We start from the raw sequence: 17,655 nt of genomic DNA, 5'->3' as shown, positions 1-17,655 counted from the left end.
ATTATTTCCCACTTCTTGACCACTCACTGCTCTGCCCAGATTCCATGGGAAGCAACAGCGCAGACACCTACCAGCAGAGTGTACCCTCACTGAGCAGGTAAATCTGTTCAAAGAGCTGCTCAGGTTTCTATTGAAGAAGGGAACTGAATGTTGAATTAACTGTTGTCTGTACTTACAGTTCTGAATTTAGGAGAGAACCATTTTATAGTTGAATTTGTACAGGCTTTATATAATACCTTTTTTAGCCTCTGATCTCTAAATGTAGAAACTCTGGCTTTCCAATTCTACCACATGAGGAAGTGTCTATTTATAAAGTTATTATATTTTGTGGGGAGAGGTGGCATCAGTGATTGCATAAGAGTCTCCATTTTGAATCAGAAAATTCACTGCGAGCCCTTGGTGACCGAGACCAAACCTTACAGGTTCAATAGAAGGGGGCCATACTGTTGCCAAAGCAACTAAAGTTCAAGATCATCTGGTCTCCAGGCAACCTTTTCTTAGAGTTGCCTCAGATGCTTCCCCTAGCTTTCTCCGGAGAGGTCTCCCTGCCTTTCCCTAACAGCTTGGGGACCTCAGGTGGAGGAAAGCCCAAGAAAACCTGGAATGATGTGAGGTTTGGAATTTTTTTTCCTTAAAGATTTTATTTTTAAGTAATCTCTGCATCTAACGTGGGGCTTGAAGCCATAACCCCGAGATCAAGAGTCTCATGCTCTACCGACTGAGCCAGCCAGGCGCCTCTGAGATTTGGAATTTTTGAAAGACAAAGTATGTGGATTAGGTGGCAGTGTCTACACTGGAAAGGAACAATCAGGCAGTCGAAGGAGGAGGATAGGTTCTCTTGACCCATGTATCTAAAACACACTAACAACAGATTTTTTTTTTTTAATAGTTATACTGTTGTGTTCCTGTACTCTTTATTCCTGTCAGTTCCTGTGAAGCTTTTAGGGTCTGATTCACTAGCCCTCTCTTCAGTGGCTTGTGAGGGAAGTGAGATGCTTATCATGTTACCCAGTGTTGGAGAGGATGGGTGACCAGCATCTGAAGCTATGAGGCTGGTTCGCCTAGGAGTTCTTCTCTTTCTGATGTCATAAGGGGTTATGGCTGCCCTGGCCAGTGTAAGCCAGCAGTTAATTTGTCTCGGGCAGGCAACAGTGGAGGTTCTGTGGGCACCTGTGCCATGGGAATCAGCCTGCACGTTGTTCCATGCCGAGCTTTGAGATCCTTGCTGCCATTTTTCTGGAGAAATTTCAGAGAAGTGAGCCAGGCTCCTTGGCTTTGGAACAGAAAGAACCTCATGCTGTCACGGTTACCTGGCTGCAGTTGTATATTTGTTGGGGACTGGCCTCGGCCCTGAATTCAACCCAGCTGGTGAACTCATGCCAAATTTGGTATTTTTCCTAAGGGTGACTAACAGGTTATCCTTTCAGTTACCTGTTTAAAAGAAAAAAATGTGGCACTAAAAATATTCTTTTTGGTTTTCCCTATACTTTATTTTTTCCCCCCATACTTCTTTAGTGTAGCTTCTATGTTCCTTAGTTAGCTCTTTTCTTCCCCTTCCCCTATCCCCGCATTAGCTTCATAAGCATCTTTTTTTTTTTTTTAAGATTTATTTATTTGTAGAGAGAGTGTGCTTGCACACAGGTGGGAGGGGCAGAAGGAGAGGGAGAGAGAATCTCAAGGAGACTCTGCTGAGCATGGAGCCCCACAGGGGGCTTGATCTCATGACCCTGAGATCATGACCTGAGCCGAAACCAAGAGTGGGACACTTAACCGACTGTGCCACCTAGGCACCCCGATAACAAGCGTGTTTTTGCAGCTAAATATTCATCCACTGAGTTCAAGCCCCATGTTGGGCATAGAACTTACTAAAAATAATAAAAAATAAAAAAAGGGGTTTCTATCTGGCTGTCAGTAGAGCATGTGACTCTTCATTTTGGGGTTGTGAGTTCAAGCCTCACTCTGGGCATAGTGCTTACTAAAAAAAAGTAAAAAAAAAAAAATTTTCACCAACAACTAAATGCAAGCAGCTATGAAGACCAATGAGCTATCATGGAAAGGAGAGAGGTTCTTATATCCCCTGCATTACCTAGATTAGGTAGGAGGGTATCTAAGGAAGAAAATAATCAGCATAAAAAACAATAAAAATGATGTTAGTTATGGCCATGAATGTTTTCTGAGCTCTTAATTTATGCCACTCTTTGTGTGTAAATCCTTTTGATCTTTATGTGTAATCCATGAAGACTCCTACTGAGGAAGGTGCTACTAGCACCTCCTTTTATAGATAAGAAGATACAAAGCACAGAGGGTGCAAACCTGCCAGTGACAAGCGGAAATGACTTGGTGGTGGGGGTTCTTAGGTTTTATTTATGCAAGCTCCCCATTTAATTTCATAGTATACCCATGTCTGCTTTACCTGTATCTATCAAACTTGCTCCCCAAATCTTGCAGTAATTGATGCATTAGGATGATAATGCTCTATTTTCCCACCAGCCAGTCCCAGACAGCTATGTACATACCTGCTTGAGAAATACATTCTAAGGTGTCTGTCATTTGACCAGTCGGGGAGCAGTTAGCCTTAACTTTCTGGGGGTCTGTGGGCATGGAATGAAGCCTGGCATAGAGACAGGGCCAAGGTGAGGGAGGAGGGTGGGGGTTGGTGTGCATTTCAGAGTTGGTGCTGGATTACTTCATTCCAGAGGTCTTAGTTGAGAACCTGTTAGGACCTTTGCTAGGAGTAGTGGAGGACACAAAGGTAGGAAACTATTTTCGCAGCATGTATGATCTTATCTGGGAGGTAATATCCATACAACTGGGCCATAATTTTGCATCATCATCATCTAATGACTGAATATGTACTTCAGGTATTGAATACAACAGGTGTTCAGAGCAGGCAGTGTGTTATGTCTAGAGTGGTAGGGAAGGCTTCATGGAACAGGTGAGACCAAAAAAATCCTGGAAGGATAGGTCACTTAGAATTAGGACAGGGTTGTCTGGGTGGCATAGTTGGTTAATACTTCCAACTCTTGGTTTCAGCTCAGGTCTGATCTCAGGGTCATGAGATCAAGGGTCTCCAAGCTCAGCTCTGAATCTGCTTGAGTTTCTCTCTCCCTCTCCCCCCACCCTCAAGCGTGCATGCACACACATGCCCTCTCTCTTGCTCTCTCTCAAATAAATCTTAAAAAAAAGAAAAAAAAAAAAAGAAAAAAAAAGGACAGAGGGGAGCAGTGAAGGCCAGTGAGTGACTCTGCTTTGGATTCTTGTTTATTAATATTTGTACGTATATTCATTCCTATCCTCTCAAAGTTCAGGGTTTTCCCAAAGTTACTCCTCACAAAATACCCCCAAGAGGACAGGACTTAGGTGTATTATCTGTCAGACCTTTCTTGTTGGTCTGAGCCAAGGATTGCCACCTGCTTGGCCCCAGCTGGCAGATGGTGTTTAATGGACCCGAGTATCATCCATGCAGTAGCTGAGTGTGAATGCGCCTGGGTGAGTCATGCACCCTCACTTTGACACACTCCTTGCTGCCACTCCTGTCTTACACCTGACCTCACTCAGCACTGACATCACATGCCTTTGTAAACACTTGAGTTTGCAGCTCGAGGTGTTAAGATTTCATTGAGAAAAGGTAACAGATCTTTAACGAGTGAGTTCTCATTAAGTGAAATTGCCTTCGGAGCTGGAGAACCTAGGTTTAACACCAAATCTGCCCTTTTCCCAAGTCTCATCTTAAATTTACTTCTGCCTTTTTACTACAGGAAGTAACATCTTGTCTTTTTGTTTTTAGACCAGTTAGTTTTCCTTTTCTTCCCCCTGAATAGTGTGTGGTTGCCTCGGAGTGGGAGATTGAAGCTTGGGACTGCATGTATATAATCATTTTTATTATTTTTTTTATTTTTTTAAAATTTTTATTTATTTATGATAGTCACACAGAGAGAGAGAGAGAGGGGCAGAGACACAGGCAGAGGGAGAAGCAGGCTCCATGCCGGGAGCCCGACGTGGGATTCGATCCCAGGTCTCCAGGATCACGCCCTGGGCCAAAGGCAGGCGCCAAACCGCTGCGCCACCCAGGGATCCCTATAATCATTTTTAAAGCCCAAAAAGCCCGTTTCTGTTTAATTAATATAACTTTTCCCCACTGAATACTGCATATGAGTGAGGGCCTGGTGGGAAGAAAGATACTTTTGGTGTATATAGTAGTGCGTGAAAACAGGACTAGAAATGGAAGCTGCCTTTCAACATAAAATTTTCAGTTTGCTTTGTGAATACTTTATCTTCTTGGCATCGATTGTGGCTGTTTGCTGTCTTTTCGGTTACTGTAGTTGATAAGAGGCTGCCAAACACTACAATAATTCTTCCTTGTTTTTTGGCTAATGGCTTTTTTTCCTCCATCAAGCTAGTTCTGTGGCCTAGTAAACTCCAGAAGAGCGCCTGTGGTTAGACCTGGGATAGAAGTCCAGGGAACTCCCAGCTCACCACTCGGCTCTGCCTCTCTCTGACTTATTGACAAGGCCTCTTCTAGGGTCTCCGCTTCTTGGTTCCAGCTTCAAAGGATGAAATGGGCATTAGTCCATGTCTGTGGGTGGTTTTGCATGAAAGACTGAGTGTGTGAGGTGTTTATAATCTCCCAGGTAATAAGGAGAGCACACTGCCAGCTTCCCTCTGACTTCTTGGGCAGTGGGCTGGTTCTTCCAGAGGTTTCCTGTGGTGAGGATGGGTGCGGGTTGGGCCAAGAAGGTCGGGGGTAAGGAGCAGAGGTCATGGGGTGGCCCTTCCCAGCTGTGGAGCCTGTAAGAAAGAAGCCAACAACCAGGGGAATGGCAGATAGCTGGAGGGCCAAAGCAGAGGGCTCTCTGCCAAGTGCCTTCATGTGTCACCCTCCCTCCTCTGGCAGGCCCTGAGTGACCGCTTCAGCGGCGAGATCCCCGATGACCAGATGGCACATAGCTCCTTTTTTCCAGATGAATACTTCACCTGCTCCTCCTTGTGTCTCAGCTGTGGGTAAGTGAGGCCAGCCGGCTCAGGAAGAGCGGGTCGGTGTGCAGACCTTGGCATGCGTGCAGATCCCCTAGGGTCTGGTTAAATTGCAGAGTCTAAATTAAGGATGGGCTGGGGTGCGAGGAGGTGTATTTTGACTAAGTTCCCAGGTGGTCCTGGTAGTCGGGGGGACCACACTTTGAGGGTGCAAGGGATTCTAGGATACGTGGTTATGAAGAATCCTCTGAAGATTCTGACCTGGTTTAAGTGTGAAATTGTCTGGCTTCGGGCTCAGGCAGTTTTTACTACAAAAAAATTTTAGGTTGCTTTGCTTTTCTACATTTCTCCTCCCAAGGGTTTTCACTGTATTCATTACACTTGCTTAACTAACCTTTGCTAGCTGTGCGGTGGGGTACCAAGTCCTGGTTGAGTCCTTTCCCTGTGAGGACTGACTCTTAGAGCACATTCGCGTTATCCAGGGAGCTTTCCCAATGATCAGGGCCTGGGCCTCACCTGCAGGGATGCTCACTTAACAGAACTGGGTGGGGCCTTCGCGTTGGGACAGTTACAAGGGTCCTCAGGTGATTCTAATGTGTTGAGAACATTGAGTTAGGGCGGTGCTTCTCAAACTCCAGTCTGTATACGCACCACCTCGGGATTTTGTTAAAATGCAAATTCTGAATCAGCAGGTCTGGGTGAGATTGTGCGTTTCTGCCAAGCTCCCGAGTGATGCCTGTGCTGCCGGTCTGTTGACCACACTGTTACAGGGGCCTTAGAGCAGGGATTCTCACTTTTTAGCACATGGCAGAAAAACCTGAAGGGCGCGTGTTAAAACATATTGTTGAGCCTTAACATCCCCCCCCCCCCCCCCGCCCCGCCACGGTTTCTGATTCAGTTGATCTGATGTGGGGCTTGAGAATTTGCATTTCTGGTAAGTTCCCAAGTAATGCTGATGTTGCTCATTGGGGCCACACTTTGAGGACCACTGGATTAATCTGAGCTATTGATGGCTTTTACATCACAGTCTGGTGACTTGTCTGTTGGAGCTCGGGGGATTTAAATGCAGTGTGTTGGTCGGTGAGATTGCAGTCTCTGGGTCCTGTAGACACGTCCCTACTCCTCTGGCCGCTTCACCATTGAATTGTCTTTTCTTCCATCAGGACTACTGCTCCACATTCCCCACACTTATCCACCCAGAGGAGACCTGAGCCTTTTGTTGTGAATGTTTTTTTAAGATTTTATTTATTCGGGATGCCTGGGTGGCTTAGTGGTTGAGCATCTGCCTTTGGCTCGGGGCATGATCCCAGAGTTCCGGGATCGAGTCCCGCGTCGGGCTCCCTGCATGGAGTCTGCTTCTCCCTCTGCCTGTGTCTCTGAGGCAGAGGGAGAAGCAGACTCCCCATGAGGAGCCCAATGCGGGACTCGATCCCAGGATCCCGGGATCACGCCCTGAGCCAAAGGCAGATGCTCCACTGCTGAGCCACCCAGGCGCCTGTAAATGTTCTTTTTTGCATTGAACCCTGTATGTAAGCTACCTGCTGGGCACTAAACTAGCACCACCTTGGCTCTGAATTTGTAAAAAGGATTGGGGTTTTAGATTATATACAGTTTGGGCTGGGGAAGAAAGAGGGCTGTTGGTTGCCAGTGTGACTTACCTTTCTTTTTATTTACCCCATAGCCCAGCATGAGGGACTTAGGCTCTGGTGGATCATCATTTTTGCATTCTAACAGCCTCCCCAGGGTTTCCAGAACTTTCCCTTCTATCATAGCAAAATTCTAAAGTCCTGCTCTCTGTTTTTGCGTTGTCAGGATGGCAGAGCTCACTGTTCGTTTGGAAGGTTTTCTTGTTCAGCTTAAGCCTCCTCTTAATGTGGTGCCAAATTTTGGAGGTTGATTTTTGTTTGACATCTTGGCAGCCTGTTCTGGTGAAACTTCCATTTCATGCCTTTTGGATTTTGGGGTTTCCTGAGAGCCATTCAGGTTTTATCTTCTGTCGAGGTGGTGTCTTCGGGTTCCTTCATTCCTGCTGTGGGACCGCGTGGTTTTTCCAGGAAGAGGTTCCTCCTTTTCTCCTTTTTCCTCACCCAGGGGTGATAGTGGCCGCAAGTTTGTAGTGCCGGTGGGTCATGTATGAGAGAGGCATGCGGATCTCTGAGACACATATGGCGCGCTCTGCGCTAAGTATTTGGGGCCCAGTTCGTAACCAAGGTTTGGTTTTGGCCCTGTGTCTGGCTCAGGGTCACACTCTTCTGCGTACGTGCCAGGGGCTCCTTTAGCCACTTCACTGTCAGCTTTTGGGATTCACTCAGGGCTGGATGTAAGAACAGCATGAATCATGGAAAAGAAGGAGTCCCTCATGAAGCCAAGAGCCGCTGCAGATACTCCCACCAGTATGACAACAGAGTGTATACCTGCAAGGTGAGTGCTCTGAGCTCCCTGCTCCAGCAGCTGGCTTGCTGATCCTGCTCTGCTTTGGGGAAACACTGGCTTGGGGCCACCCTTTGCTGTGTCCTGAAGTATTTGCTATTGAAATCGAATATCCCTGGAACTTTTCGCCAGCTCGAACCAAAGGAACTCATGCCTCTGTTGCTGGGGCCCCTTGGTTGATTGACTGATTTTCCAGCATATCTTCCCTTCATTCTGTTGAGCTTGTATGCCACGATCATATACATTGACTGTTCATTCTTCTCCAGAGCCAGGACTGCTCTGCAGGAACCCAGTCTAATGGATTTTCAGTGGCGGGTATAAATTACAGCTCGGTTTTTGGGGCCTGGGATGGGTACTCATTCAGTTCATGTTTCTTTAGGGCACTGGCTTTTTTAGAGAATTGACCCTTCTTCTGACGTGCTGCACTCAGGGTCTGCAAACCCTCAGCTGGTGTGGTTTGTGGGGAGGGGGCTGGAGAGGGATATGAGAGGCCAGGGGGTCTGGTGTACAGAGAAGAAGCTGGCAGAGTGCTCCATGTTTCAGGCCTGCTATGAGAGAGGCAAGGAGGTCAGCGTAGTGCCCAAGACATCTGCTTCCACTGACTCCCCCTGGATGGGTCTCGCAAAATATGCCTGGTCTGGGTGAGTTAAATGACGACGATGTAGCCGAGGGTTGTCGGTGTGTTTGTCTGCGGGCACCTGGCCGGGTAACGGTTTCTGTTTGCTTTCCTTGTAGGTATGTGATCGAGTGTCCTAACTGTGGCGTGGTCTACCGTAGCCGGCAGTACTGGTTTGGGAACCAGGATCCTGTGGATACGGTGGTTCGGACGGAGATCGTGCATGTGTGGCCTGGAGTAAGAGCTGTTCCGTTTTTCTTCTTGTATCATTCAGTTACTCGTGTGTGTGGAGAAGTGGAACCTGTTTAGAATTAAGGTTAACCATGAATTTTAATATATTGGTGGTTTAGGAAGGCAAGACCTGGAGGGCCTTTCTTGTTCTAGACTCTTATTTTCATTTCTTCTTGCCTAATTATTGGAAGCACAACTTTAAATGAACTAGATGGTGTTGACCTATCGTTATACTGCCTTAGGAAATAAAATATTTTTTTCCATGTTCTTCTTTTCATATGCATATTTGTAGAGAAGCGGTTCTAATTTATGTGCTCTTGCTTTTTCTCATACCTTCATTTTACTTCCACTTTTCATGATTCTCATTTGTAGTCCCTGTAACATTGTGTCTCATGTTCTAGCTTGATTCCCCATCCCCTCCTCTTTGAACATTCATGCTGTTTATGATTTTTTTATATCAAAATGCTATAGTGACATTCTTTTTGTGAGAAAGCCTTTGTTCTGGGAAATTTTCTTGCAGTATATTCTAAAAGTGGGATTACTATAGACCCTTATTATTTTTTAAATTTACTCTTGAGAGACACAGCCGAGAGGCAGAGACACAGGCAGAGGGAGAAGGAGGCTCCCTGCAGGGAGCCTGATGTGAGACTTGATCCCGGACCTTGGAATCATGCCCTGAGCCAAAGGCAGACGCTCAACCACTGAGCCACCCATGTGTCCTCCTTATTATTATTATTATTTTTTTAAATTTTTATTTATTTATGATAGTCACACACACACAGAGGGGGGGGGCAGAGACATAGGCAGAGGGAGAAGCAGGCTCCATGCACCGGGAGCCCGACGTGGGATTCGATCCCGGGTCTCCAGGATCGCGCCCTGGGCCAAAGGCAGGTGCCAAACCGATGCGCCACCCAGGGATCCCTTATTTTTTAATTTGACTTTTACTTTTTTTTTTTTTTTATAATAGCCACACACAGAGAGAGAGAGAGAGGCAGAGACATAGGCAGAGAGAGAAGCAGGCTCCATGCAACGGGAGCCCGACGTGGGATTCGATCCCGGGTCTCCAGGATCGCGCCCTGGGCCAAAGGCAGGCGCTAAACCGCTGTGCCACCCAGGGATCCCTAATTTGACTTTTGAATTCAAGATATTGGAAAAATAGATCTGTTTTGAGGCAGTGATGTGGTGCTCTCATCCTGCATCAAACCACAGTTCATACTTGGAATTACCAATAAATCACAACACACCCCAATCCTTTTCTCTTTGTAGAAAAAAAAAAAAGGGTGATTGTTCTCTAAGGGGCTTGTCTTACTTGGCAGTATTCCATCAAGAGCCATCTTGAGCTTTCCTGGGACCTACAGCTCTCGTAAGACTAAGGATTTCCTTCCTCTTCTGCTCTTGTCTCCAGTTTCCAGCCCCACCAACATTTGTTCCTGTGGTATGGTCTCATTTCTGGAGCCCACCCTCTTGGCACTGTGGGCCAGGCCATCCTGTCCTAGGGACTTACTGTAGCCTTGACTAGTATAACTTTCTTACAATGCCTTTTCTGACTAATGTCTTTTGTTTTTGAATCTGGGTTCTTTCTTGTGAATGCTGTTGTCACTATGGTAAGTTCTCTTCCAAGAAGGCAGTAATACCACAGTTCCCTTTTGGGCCACATTCCTCATGGTCTTTGGGATTAGGGGATACAGGCCCCCCCTTCTGTTCGTTCTCTCAGTCTTTATGTTGCCCCACACTTTTTGAGTACTATGTGCCCAGAATTGAACCTGATAACTTAAAAATACAAAAATGAAAAAGGCAGGTTATTATTTTGAGAGCTGGGGAAATTCCAAAAGGAGGTGCCATCTTTACTTGAGTCTCCTGGATTGTCCATCTCACTTATGGACAGATGAGGCCTGAATTCAACAGCTGTGCACCAGGTCTTATGGTCGCTTTGAAGGGAATAAGTCAGTTATGACTGGGTGGGTGTGATACGGCCTAGAAGCTGGAAGGATTCTTGGTCCTTTCCCACTCTTCTCTTCCAGGGAGTTTGTGGTTCTGAGTTGGCCACTGATGAGTGTATGAGTGTACAGCTCACCTGAGACCCCCTCTCCCTCTTTGCCTTTACTGCCTCCACTCAGAGCATGATGGGAGCCTGCATGTTTTCATTTCAGACTGATGGATTTCTGAAAGATAACAACAATGCTGCCCAGCGCCTCTTGGATGGGATGAACTTCATGGCCCAGTCGGTGTCTGAGCTTAGCCTGGGGCCCACCAAGGCTGTGACTTCCTGGCTGACAGACCAGATTGCCCCTGCATACTGGAGGCCCAACTCCCAGATCCTGGTACAGTGCGCTGGCGTGGCCCGTTCTGCTGGTGCCATCTTGCCCTATCCTACTTGCTCTGCAAGGGAGGCGTGGGGTTTCTCTTTCAGTCACATTAGCTCCCAGAGCATAAGGGTGAGGCATGGGGGGCAGCCAGTGTCTTCTTGCGTATTGATTTCTCTTGGTGTCACCTCTGTAGTTATTCTCCTTTTGGTAGATTTTTAGTTTCTTTGCCTCCAAGGGCTGGTTATTATTGGTCAGATGTCTGAGATCCCAGAATCTGGAGGAAAAGGGACACATAGAGGTCATGCAGCTTGATGCATAAATCTCTACAGCACCCACAGCAAGGGAGCCACCCAGCTTTGGCCCACACACTTTGTGACAGGAAGCTCCCACCTCACCAACTTCCCAAGGGCTCTTTTGAGAAGCCGTGGGAAAAAAAAAATTCTCTAAGTCTATGCTAGACTTAGCAGAGTCCTTTCTGAGGACGCTGTGACTCAGCCAGATAGATCCAGGCAGATCTCGGAAGAAAATGGTAGTCGCAGCTGTGCTGGAGCGGGTGCATCCTACGTGACTGAGGCCTCAGCTTCTCTCCGTTCTTGCTGTCGGGGTCTTGCCATTTGCCGTGGTCCTGTGGTCCTCCCCTTGGGTCTCGCTGGCTTTCCCAGCTGGTAGAAACGAATAATATCTGCCTCTCTGTTTTGCGCTTGGAACAGAGCTGTAACAAATGCGCTACATCCTTTAAAGATAACGACACCAAGCATCACTGCCGGGCCTGCGGGGAGGGCTTCTGTGACAGCTGTTCATCCAAGACCCGGCCAGTGCCCGAGCGTGGCTGGGGCCCTGCGCCCGTGAGGGTGTGTGACAACTGCTATGAAGCCAGGAATGTCCAGTTAGGTAACGTGGGGCCCAGGAGCTACAGGGGTGGAGGGGGCCCTCTCTCTTTGGCACTGGGTACTGAGAAGTAGACTCCCACATGCCTAACCCTGTTTCTAACCCAGTCACTGTTGTGAGGGCAGCTGCTCCCCTAGTCCCGGCTGGTGTCCTCTAAGCTCTTTGTTAATAGAGTCCTAGGAGTGCGAGTCCTGGGCAGCGGCAGGGAGGATGGTGGGGGGGTCACCATGTCTGTTTACCAGACATGGCTTAGACTGGGCCTTCTTCCTAGAGAAGGTTCTTGGTCACACTCCTAGAACCTTCCTGGCTTATGCTTGATGGTTTTAAAACAGCTCTAGAGGGTTGAGGTAAAGGACTAACAGGGCTCACTCAGTTTCACAGCCCAGACCCTGGCAGTCATTGCAGGGCAGCACAGTGGTATTCTGGGAGAAGAATCCAGAAGAGCACTCTGCTGTTGCCCCGAGTTTTCCTTTCGGGAAATGACTGAGATGACGGCTTCTTTTCTCTCGCTGTCTACAGACGTGACCGAGGCCCAGGCTGACGATGAAGGCGGGACGCTGATCGCTCGGAAGGTGGGAGAGGCTGTGCAGAGCACTTTGGGAGCCGTGGTGACAGCCATTGACATACCACTAGGTGGGTGTGACGTACATAGGATGAGGGGTCTCAGGGTGCCCTGGGCTGTCATTGTGTCAGAGGCTTGCTGACCTGGATTGAGTTGGGCAGCAAGGAGTAGACTGAAAATTTGCATTTGCTTGCTTCCGCTGCATACCTGAGTGGTGTCGTGTGTATTCCTGGAGGCCACCTCTCATACCCTCCATCGCTGCATCACAGCCTGAAAATGTAAAGGCTTTGCAATAACCACCATTTTATCATGTCTCACAACTTCGAGTCAGGAGGGGTAATTATTCTGGTCTAGGGGGCTTTGCCTGGAGTCACCCCCTGAAGCTCCAGTATGGCAACCTGACCTACCTCGAGGGGCCGAACCAACCTCACTCTCCCACACTGGGTACTTTGGCCGGGATGCCTGGAAGGCTGGGCTTGGTTGAACCCATCTCCATGTGTTCTCCAGGCCTCTCTACGTGGGTTTTCCAGTGGTAGTTGGACTTCTTGCGTGGGGGCTCAGGACACTTAAGAGCTAGGAAGTAGAAGCTGCCCCTGGTAGTTCTGCTGTAGTCTCCTGTAGTCCCAAAGCCACCTACATTTGAGGGAAGAGGCAGGGGTGTCAAAGAATTTGTGGCTGTCTTTAATTTACCACACAGGCCAAACTATTATTCATTTAGGATTTAAGATAACTTACCTCCAGATGTGAGGGGTACTTGTAACTAGGAGGGCAAGAGGAAGGGGAAGGGAGACCCACCAGTGCATGGAAGGCTTAGGCCCGGGTGTTTCTGCCCATTGCAAGGGAGCAACCAGAGGCTTCTGGGTGGGGGTAGGTGGCGGTGAGGATCGCTTGGATCCGATTCACCAGCATTGTGGTTCAAAGGTGAGCAGATGAGGAACTTTTGACCCAAGAGTGTAGGAGTAGATTTGCCCAGGCTTGAAGCTCAGGTTGCATGTGCTCTCGGGGGTGCCTGGGAGAAGCAGGGCTGCCCTGGGCACAGAGAGCCCACCACCTGTGCTCACCAAGGGCTCACCTGCCCAGCACTCGCTGGCTCCTGGGTCCCCGGCCAGTGTGGGAGACGTGTCCCGTTCTTTCTTGTGATAACCGCTCTTGACCGTGGGTTGTTGAAGAGGAGGAAGCCAAGGCCCTGAGAAGTTAGGTAGCCTCAGTCCTAACCTGCTGCTGAGCACGTGCTGGGTGGAGCTGGGATTTGAGCGAAGTCCGCTCCTGACTCCGGGTTTGGGCCGCTCTAGCAGTACTCCAGTGGCTTTTAATCCAGCAGCTGCACTTCAGGGTCACCTGAGAGCACAACAGACAGGCACATCTCAAGGCCTCGGCCCCGCTCCAGATATCCTGACCAGCATGGTATGAGGTGAAGGGCAGGCGGATGCAGGTTTTCGAAGCTTTCTAGATGCGGGATACCTGGGGGGGCGCAGTCGGTTAAACGCCACTTGGGATCGTGAGATCCAACGCTGGGTCGGCCTCGGGCTCCTTCTCCCCCGCCCCCCTCTCCAGGCCCTGCACCCGCTCTCTCAAATCTTAAAAAGCAGAGCAGCTCTGGAGGCAGTTGCGTGTGCGGAAGGGCCACGAGCCAGGGAAGCATCTGAGGCGGCCCTCCTGCCCCGTGGGACCCGGGGCATCCGGTCCCCGTGTCCCGCCCATCGGTGTTCTCCCCTGCCCCAGGGCTGGTGAAGGATGCGGCCAGGCCGGCGTACTGGGTGCCCGACCACGAGATCCTGCACTGCCACAACTGCCGGAAGGAGTTCAGCATCAAGCTTTCCAAGCACCACTGCCGGGCCTGCGGACAGGGCTTCTGTGACGAGTGCTCCCATGACCGTCGGGCCGTCCCCTCCCGAGGCTGGGACCATCCTGTCCGAGTCTGCTTTAACTGCAATAAAAAGCCCGGTGACCTTTAACCCCACTCCCTCTCTGCGTCCTTCACAATTCCTTAGGTTCTCAGGGTTAGAAACGGAAGTGTCGCTGAGGTAGGGCCTCCCCCCGGGTGCCTGTTCTGGCCTGTGTCCTCTCTTCATCCTGGGGCCCCTTTCCTGTGGTGGGGGGTGGGGCAGGCGGCCGGCCTGGGTGAGCCTGGCCACAGGCCCGAAGGTGTGGACACCCCCCACCCCACCCCAGGGCAGGGGACCGAGCAGATTCCAGCAAAGGGGAATGAACCGGAATCCGTTGCATTCATTTCAGTTAAAAATAATAAAGACACAAGTATTTGCGTAGATCCTATGGAAGGACCGTGGAGTGTATTCAGGCTGCTGCTGGCTCTGAAGCCTTAGCGCGGTGTGTCCCCAGCGTGGGGACAGGGTGGCCGTGGCAGCAGGTCTTCCCCACAGAGCAGAGCCAGGTACAGAGCCACTGTGTTGCCATTCACCTTTTGCTTCTTCTCTGTGAGCCTTTGAAGACTCTCCTTGACTTTTCCCAGGTACCTCTGGCTTGGAATGGCCTGAAAGGAATCTCCCTGGGCCCCTTGGAGTTGGATCCCTGCCCTGGGCCTAGGCCGATTTCAGTCAGAGACCACCCAGCTTAGCGTGCAGGTCACCAGAGTGGGTGGAGGGTGACAGGGGTCCCTCAGCCCCGAGTACTAGGGAGCGCGCAGGAGGAACCAGGCCTTCCCCAGCGGTGTTCCCTACTTCTTGATGCTTCTGTGTCCGCTTGGCTTTCCCAGAGGCCGCACCCTGCGCCTAAATAGAGGACCTGCTTCCTTCCCCTTCGCCCCTGCGAGCCCACCATCTGCTTCTGAGTGTTGCACTAGGATTTTTATTGCTTATTTTGAAGTGTCTTAAATCTTTGTTTCCTGATACATGCCCCCTCTAGCTGTTGGAGGGGTCCTGTGAGAACTCTTCCAGGGAAACAGCGCACCGAATGGACTGTTAGTTTAAATATATATAAATATTTCAACGGATCGTTAAGAAAAAAATTCTCTTCACTGGTTCTTGCAAGAGAAGTCAAGTGAACTTTTGTTTCTCATCAAGAACCGAGACAGCCATCTCTCATGACTGGAAAGAGACTGTTGTGCTGAAGTCCCGTCACCGTGGCGGATTTTATCTTTGGTGGCCAAACACGAAGAAGGAAATGGTGACTTGGTTCTTGATGGGACTGGTGGGTGGGCCGAGCTGCAGGGAGGTACGTGGCAGTCATTCCCGGCGTGAGAGTCTGTCGATGGGAGCCCTGGAACGCGGTGATCCTTCTCAGACCTGCTCCCTTACCGCCTCCTGTGGCCCAGTGACTCAGGCCCCACTCTAGTACTGTGTATTCTCAAATTCGCCATTATAAAGGAATCTTCCTGCTGAATATGGACTGTGCTCTTTCCTTTAACTTCCTCAGTAAATCCTGCCTCTTTCTAGTCGATAGGGAAGTAGCTGGTGGTGGCTTTCAGAGCCGGGGGTACCAACTGATGCTCACAGAACTCTATGGTGGCGAGGGCTCCACGCAAGCTCACTGGCCAAGCTGTTGTCCTGTACTTGGGCTGTCCAGCAGCGCTCTCCCTGGGGGGGTGGCCAGCTGGCCGTGGGTGAGGGAGCTGCGACAGCCCGGCCCCGAGGAGGGCAGCCTGAGTCAGGCGCAGTGTGGCTGCTACCTTGAGATGTATGTGCTTGGTTTTCACTCGGGTAGCTGTGGGGTCCCAGTCCACTGGGGGGGGGGGGGTCCTCTCACGGAAGAGACTAAGTGTTGCTTCTGACCTAGCAGAGCTCTGAGAAAAACGATTTTCTACCTTTTTGTTATCTCCCCCTTCATTCCCTTGCCCTGCCTTGTCAGCAGCTCGTGCATCCATCCTCCATGGTTTTCTCCTCCTTGTGGGCACAGACACTCTGGTCTTTGTCCTTCCCCTTCTTCCTTCCCATTTTTTCCCTTGACTTTCCCTGTCCTGCTCCCATCCCTTTCATCCTTATCTTCTCCCTGCTGTTGGGGTGAGTGGTGTGTATGGCGGGGGCCCAGGTCAGACCTGGCCCTTTGTCTTGTCATCGTGTTGGGGGGCAGCCCTGAGCATGTGGGTCTGCCGGGCCGCACAGGAATGATGCAGCAATATCTGCACTCCCTTCCTGCACTAGTCTGACCAGGAGAGGAAAGGAGGGGAACCAACCCTGTGTCAAAGTAATAGAAGGGTTCACTTTTCTTGCCCTACACATCCAGTCCCAGCCTCAACGAAAGGGGGGTGAAAACCAGCTAAAGTCGGGATGCAAACAAAGGCTTAAATTATTGAACTGTCTTAATACACATTTCCACTTGATTAATCTTCTGAAACTGAACGTACAATCAGCCAGCACCTGGATGAAGAAACAGGACGTAAATGCAACTTCAGAGACTGCCCGCCCCCCCCTCACCCAGAAAGCCACTAGCCTGACACCTAATAGCATAGATTAGTACCCCCCCGTCCCCCTTTAGGGGCTGGCTGTGAAAGGCTTTAATACATTTCTAGTTTGAGATGCCCGCCTGGTCCAGACGGAAGAGCATGCAGCTCTTGATCTCGGGGTTGTGAGTTTGAGTCCCATGTTGGGCATAGAGATTACTTAAAAAATTTCTGGTTTGAAAGACTTGCTCTGAGGTGGAGATCACTGGTGAAGCGGTCTCAGCATTGACGGAAAGGCTTCAGCTGTGGCCAAGCGGTCTCCCGAACAACCCTCTGCCTCCCTTGGGTCTCGCTCTGCCGGTTTGGCTTCCTATATGCAGGTGTCCGTTCTCTGCCAGGGACTACGCTGGGAGCTGACCATGGCTGATGTTCTCACAACCAAACTGGAAGGTAGGGAGTAGTAGTGTTCGTGTTTTACAGCTGGGGACGGTGGTTCAGAGAGGTTCAGAAGCCTGGGGTCGCCTGGCCAAGGAGACTCGAAGCTGAGGTTTGGTTCCAGGTGGGCCTTCTGCGCTCCACCCTGTCACCTGGCCTGGCACTGCAAGGTAGAACTCTTCTTGCCTTCCTCCTCCTTGGGTAGTGAATTATTTTGCATTTCCAGAAAAGACGCTGACCTTACGAAAAAAAAGTGTATCAGGAGGGCTTAGCTCTACATCTGCTCTTTTCCATTGGCCTCAGAAGTTCTCAAGATAAAGGAGATATTTCTTCCCTTTAACTAAAACCTCCCAGATATCGGCTTAGAGATCAAGCTGATGTAGCTTGTGCATTGGAGAGACTCAAAGATTGCCCCGAGGCAGCGGCCCCGCAGCGGGCAGCCTGGAGAGGCAGCGACGGGCCGACACGGCACCCGTACACGGCACCCATACACGGCAGGAAGGGGGAACGGAGTTTGGCCTGCAGTTGTTTTCAGATGGTTGTGGAAAATCCTGAGCAGGACAGATGTAGGGCTGACAGGTAAGTCGGGCTAACCTGGCCTCAGAGGACGCCTCTGGGGACCCCTCCAGGAGGGCCACCGAGGAGGCTGTCCGGGCCCTCCGGAGCACGTCAGGCTGGCTGAACGCTAAGGCGGCTACACAGCCAGGTGGCGGAAGCAGAGGTTTACTTGTGGGCCGGCACTTCTGAGAAGCAGGGAGAACCAGGGCCGCTGTCCGCTCAGCCCGTTTGCGGGGCTCCAGGCAAGCCAACGCCAGGCCCCGTAGGAAGGGAGCTCATCTGAGCTCCATGCTGCTGTCCCATGGCCTGCTCATTCGCC

The 17,655-nt window shown here is 50.1% G+C and overlaps 1 protein-coding gene across 5 annotated transcripts in view; it reads left to right on the top strand.

Moving 5' to 3' along the window:
• ZFYVE1 (zinc finger FYVE-type containing 1) overlaps positions 1–15,346 on the top strand; it is a 54,671-nt gene extending 39,325 nt beyond the window's left edge. The window contains exons 1-9 of one of the 5 annotated variants that reach the window (XM_038545176.1): positions 458–613; positions 4,895–5,001; positions 7,287–7,395; positions 7,948–8,045; positions 8,140–8,257; positions 10,402–10,572; positions 11,268–11,448; positions 11,965–12,078; positions 13,730–13,962. In XM_038545176.1, coding sequence (XP_038401104.1) covers positions 4,937–5,001; positions 7,287–7,395; positions 7,948–8,045; positions 8,140–8,257; positions 10,402–10,572; positions 11,268–11,448; positions 11,965–12,078; positions 13,730–13,962 — 1,089 coding nt within the window. In that variant the 5' untranslated portion in view covers positions 458–613; positions 4,895–4,936. Of the gene's footprint in view, positions 1–457; positions 614–1,114; positions 1,389–4,894; positions 5,002–7,286; positions 7,396–7,947; positions 8,046–8,139; positions 8,258–10,401; positions 10,573–11,267; positions 11,449–11,964; positions 12,079–13,729 lie in introns of those variants that run through there. The other 4 variants (XM_038545174.1, XM_038545173.1, XM_038545175.1 and 1 more) reach the window with 4 other exon arrangements.
• The last annotated feature ends 2,309 nt before the right edge of the window (positions 15,347–17,655 follow it).

Source organism: Canis lupus, chromosome 8 (genome assembly GCF_011100685.1).
Source record: "Canis lupus familiaris isolate Mischka breed German Shepherd chromosome 8, alternate assembly UU_Cfam_GSD_1.0, whole genome shotgun sequence".
NCBI classification, from domain to species: Eukaryota; Metazoa; Chordata; class Mammalia; order Carnivora; family Canidae; genus Canis; species Canis lupus.
This window is presented reverse-complemented; position numbering and strand designations above follow the sequence as displayed.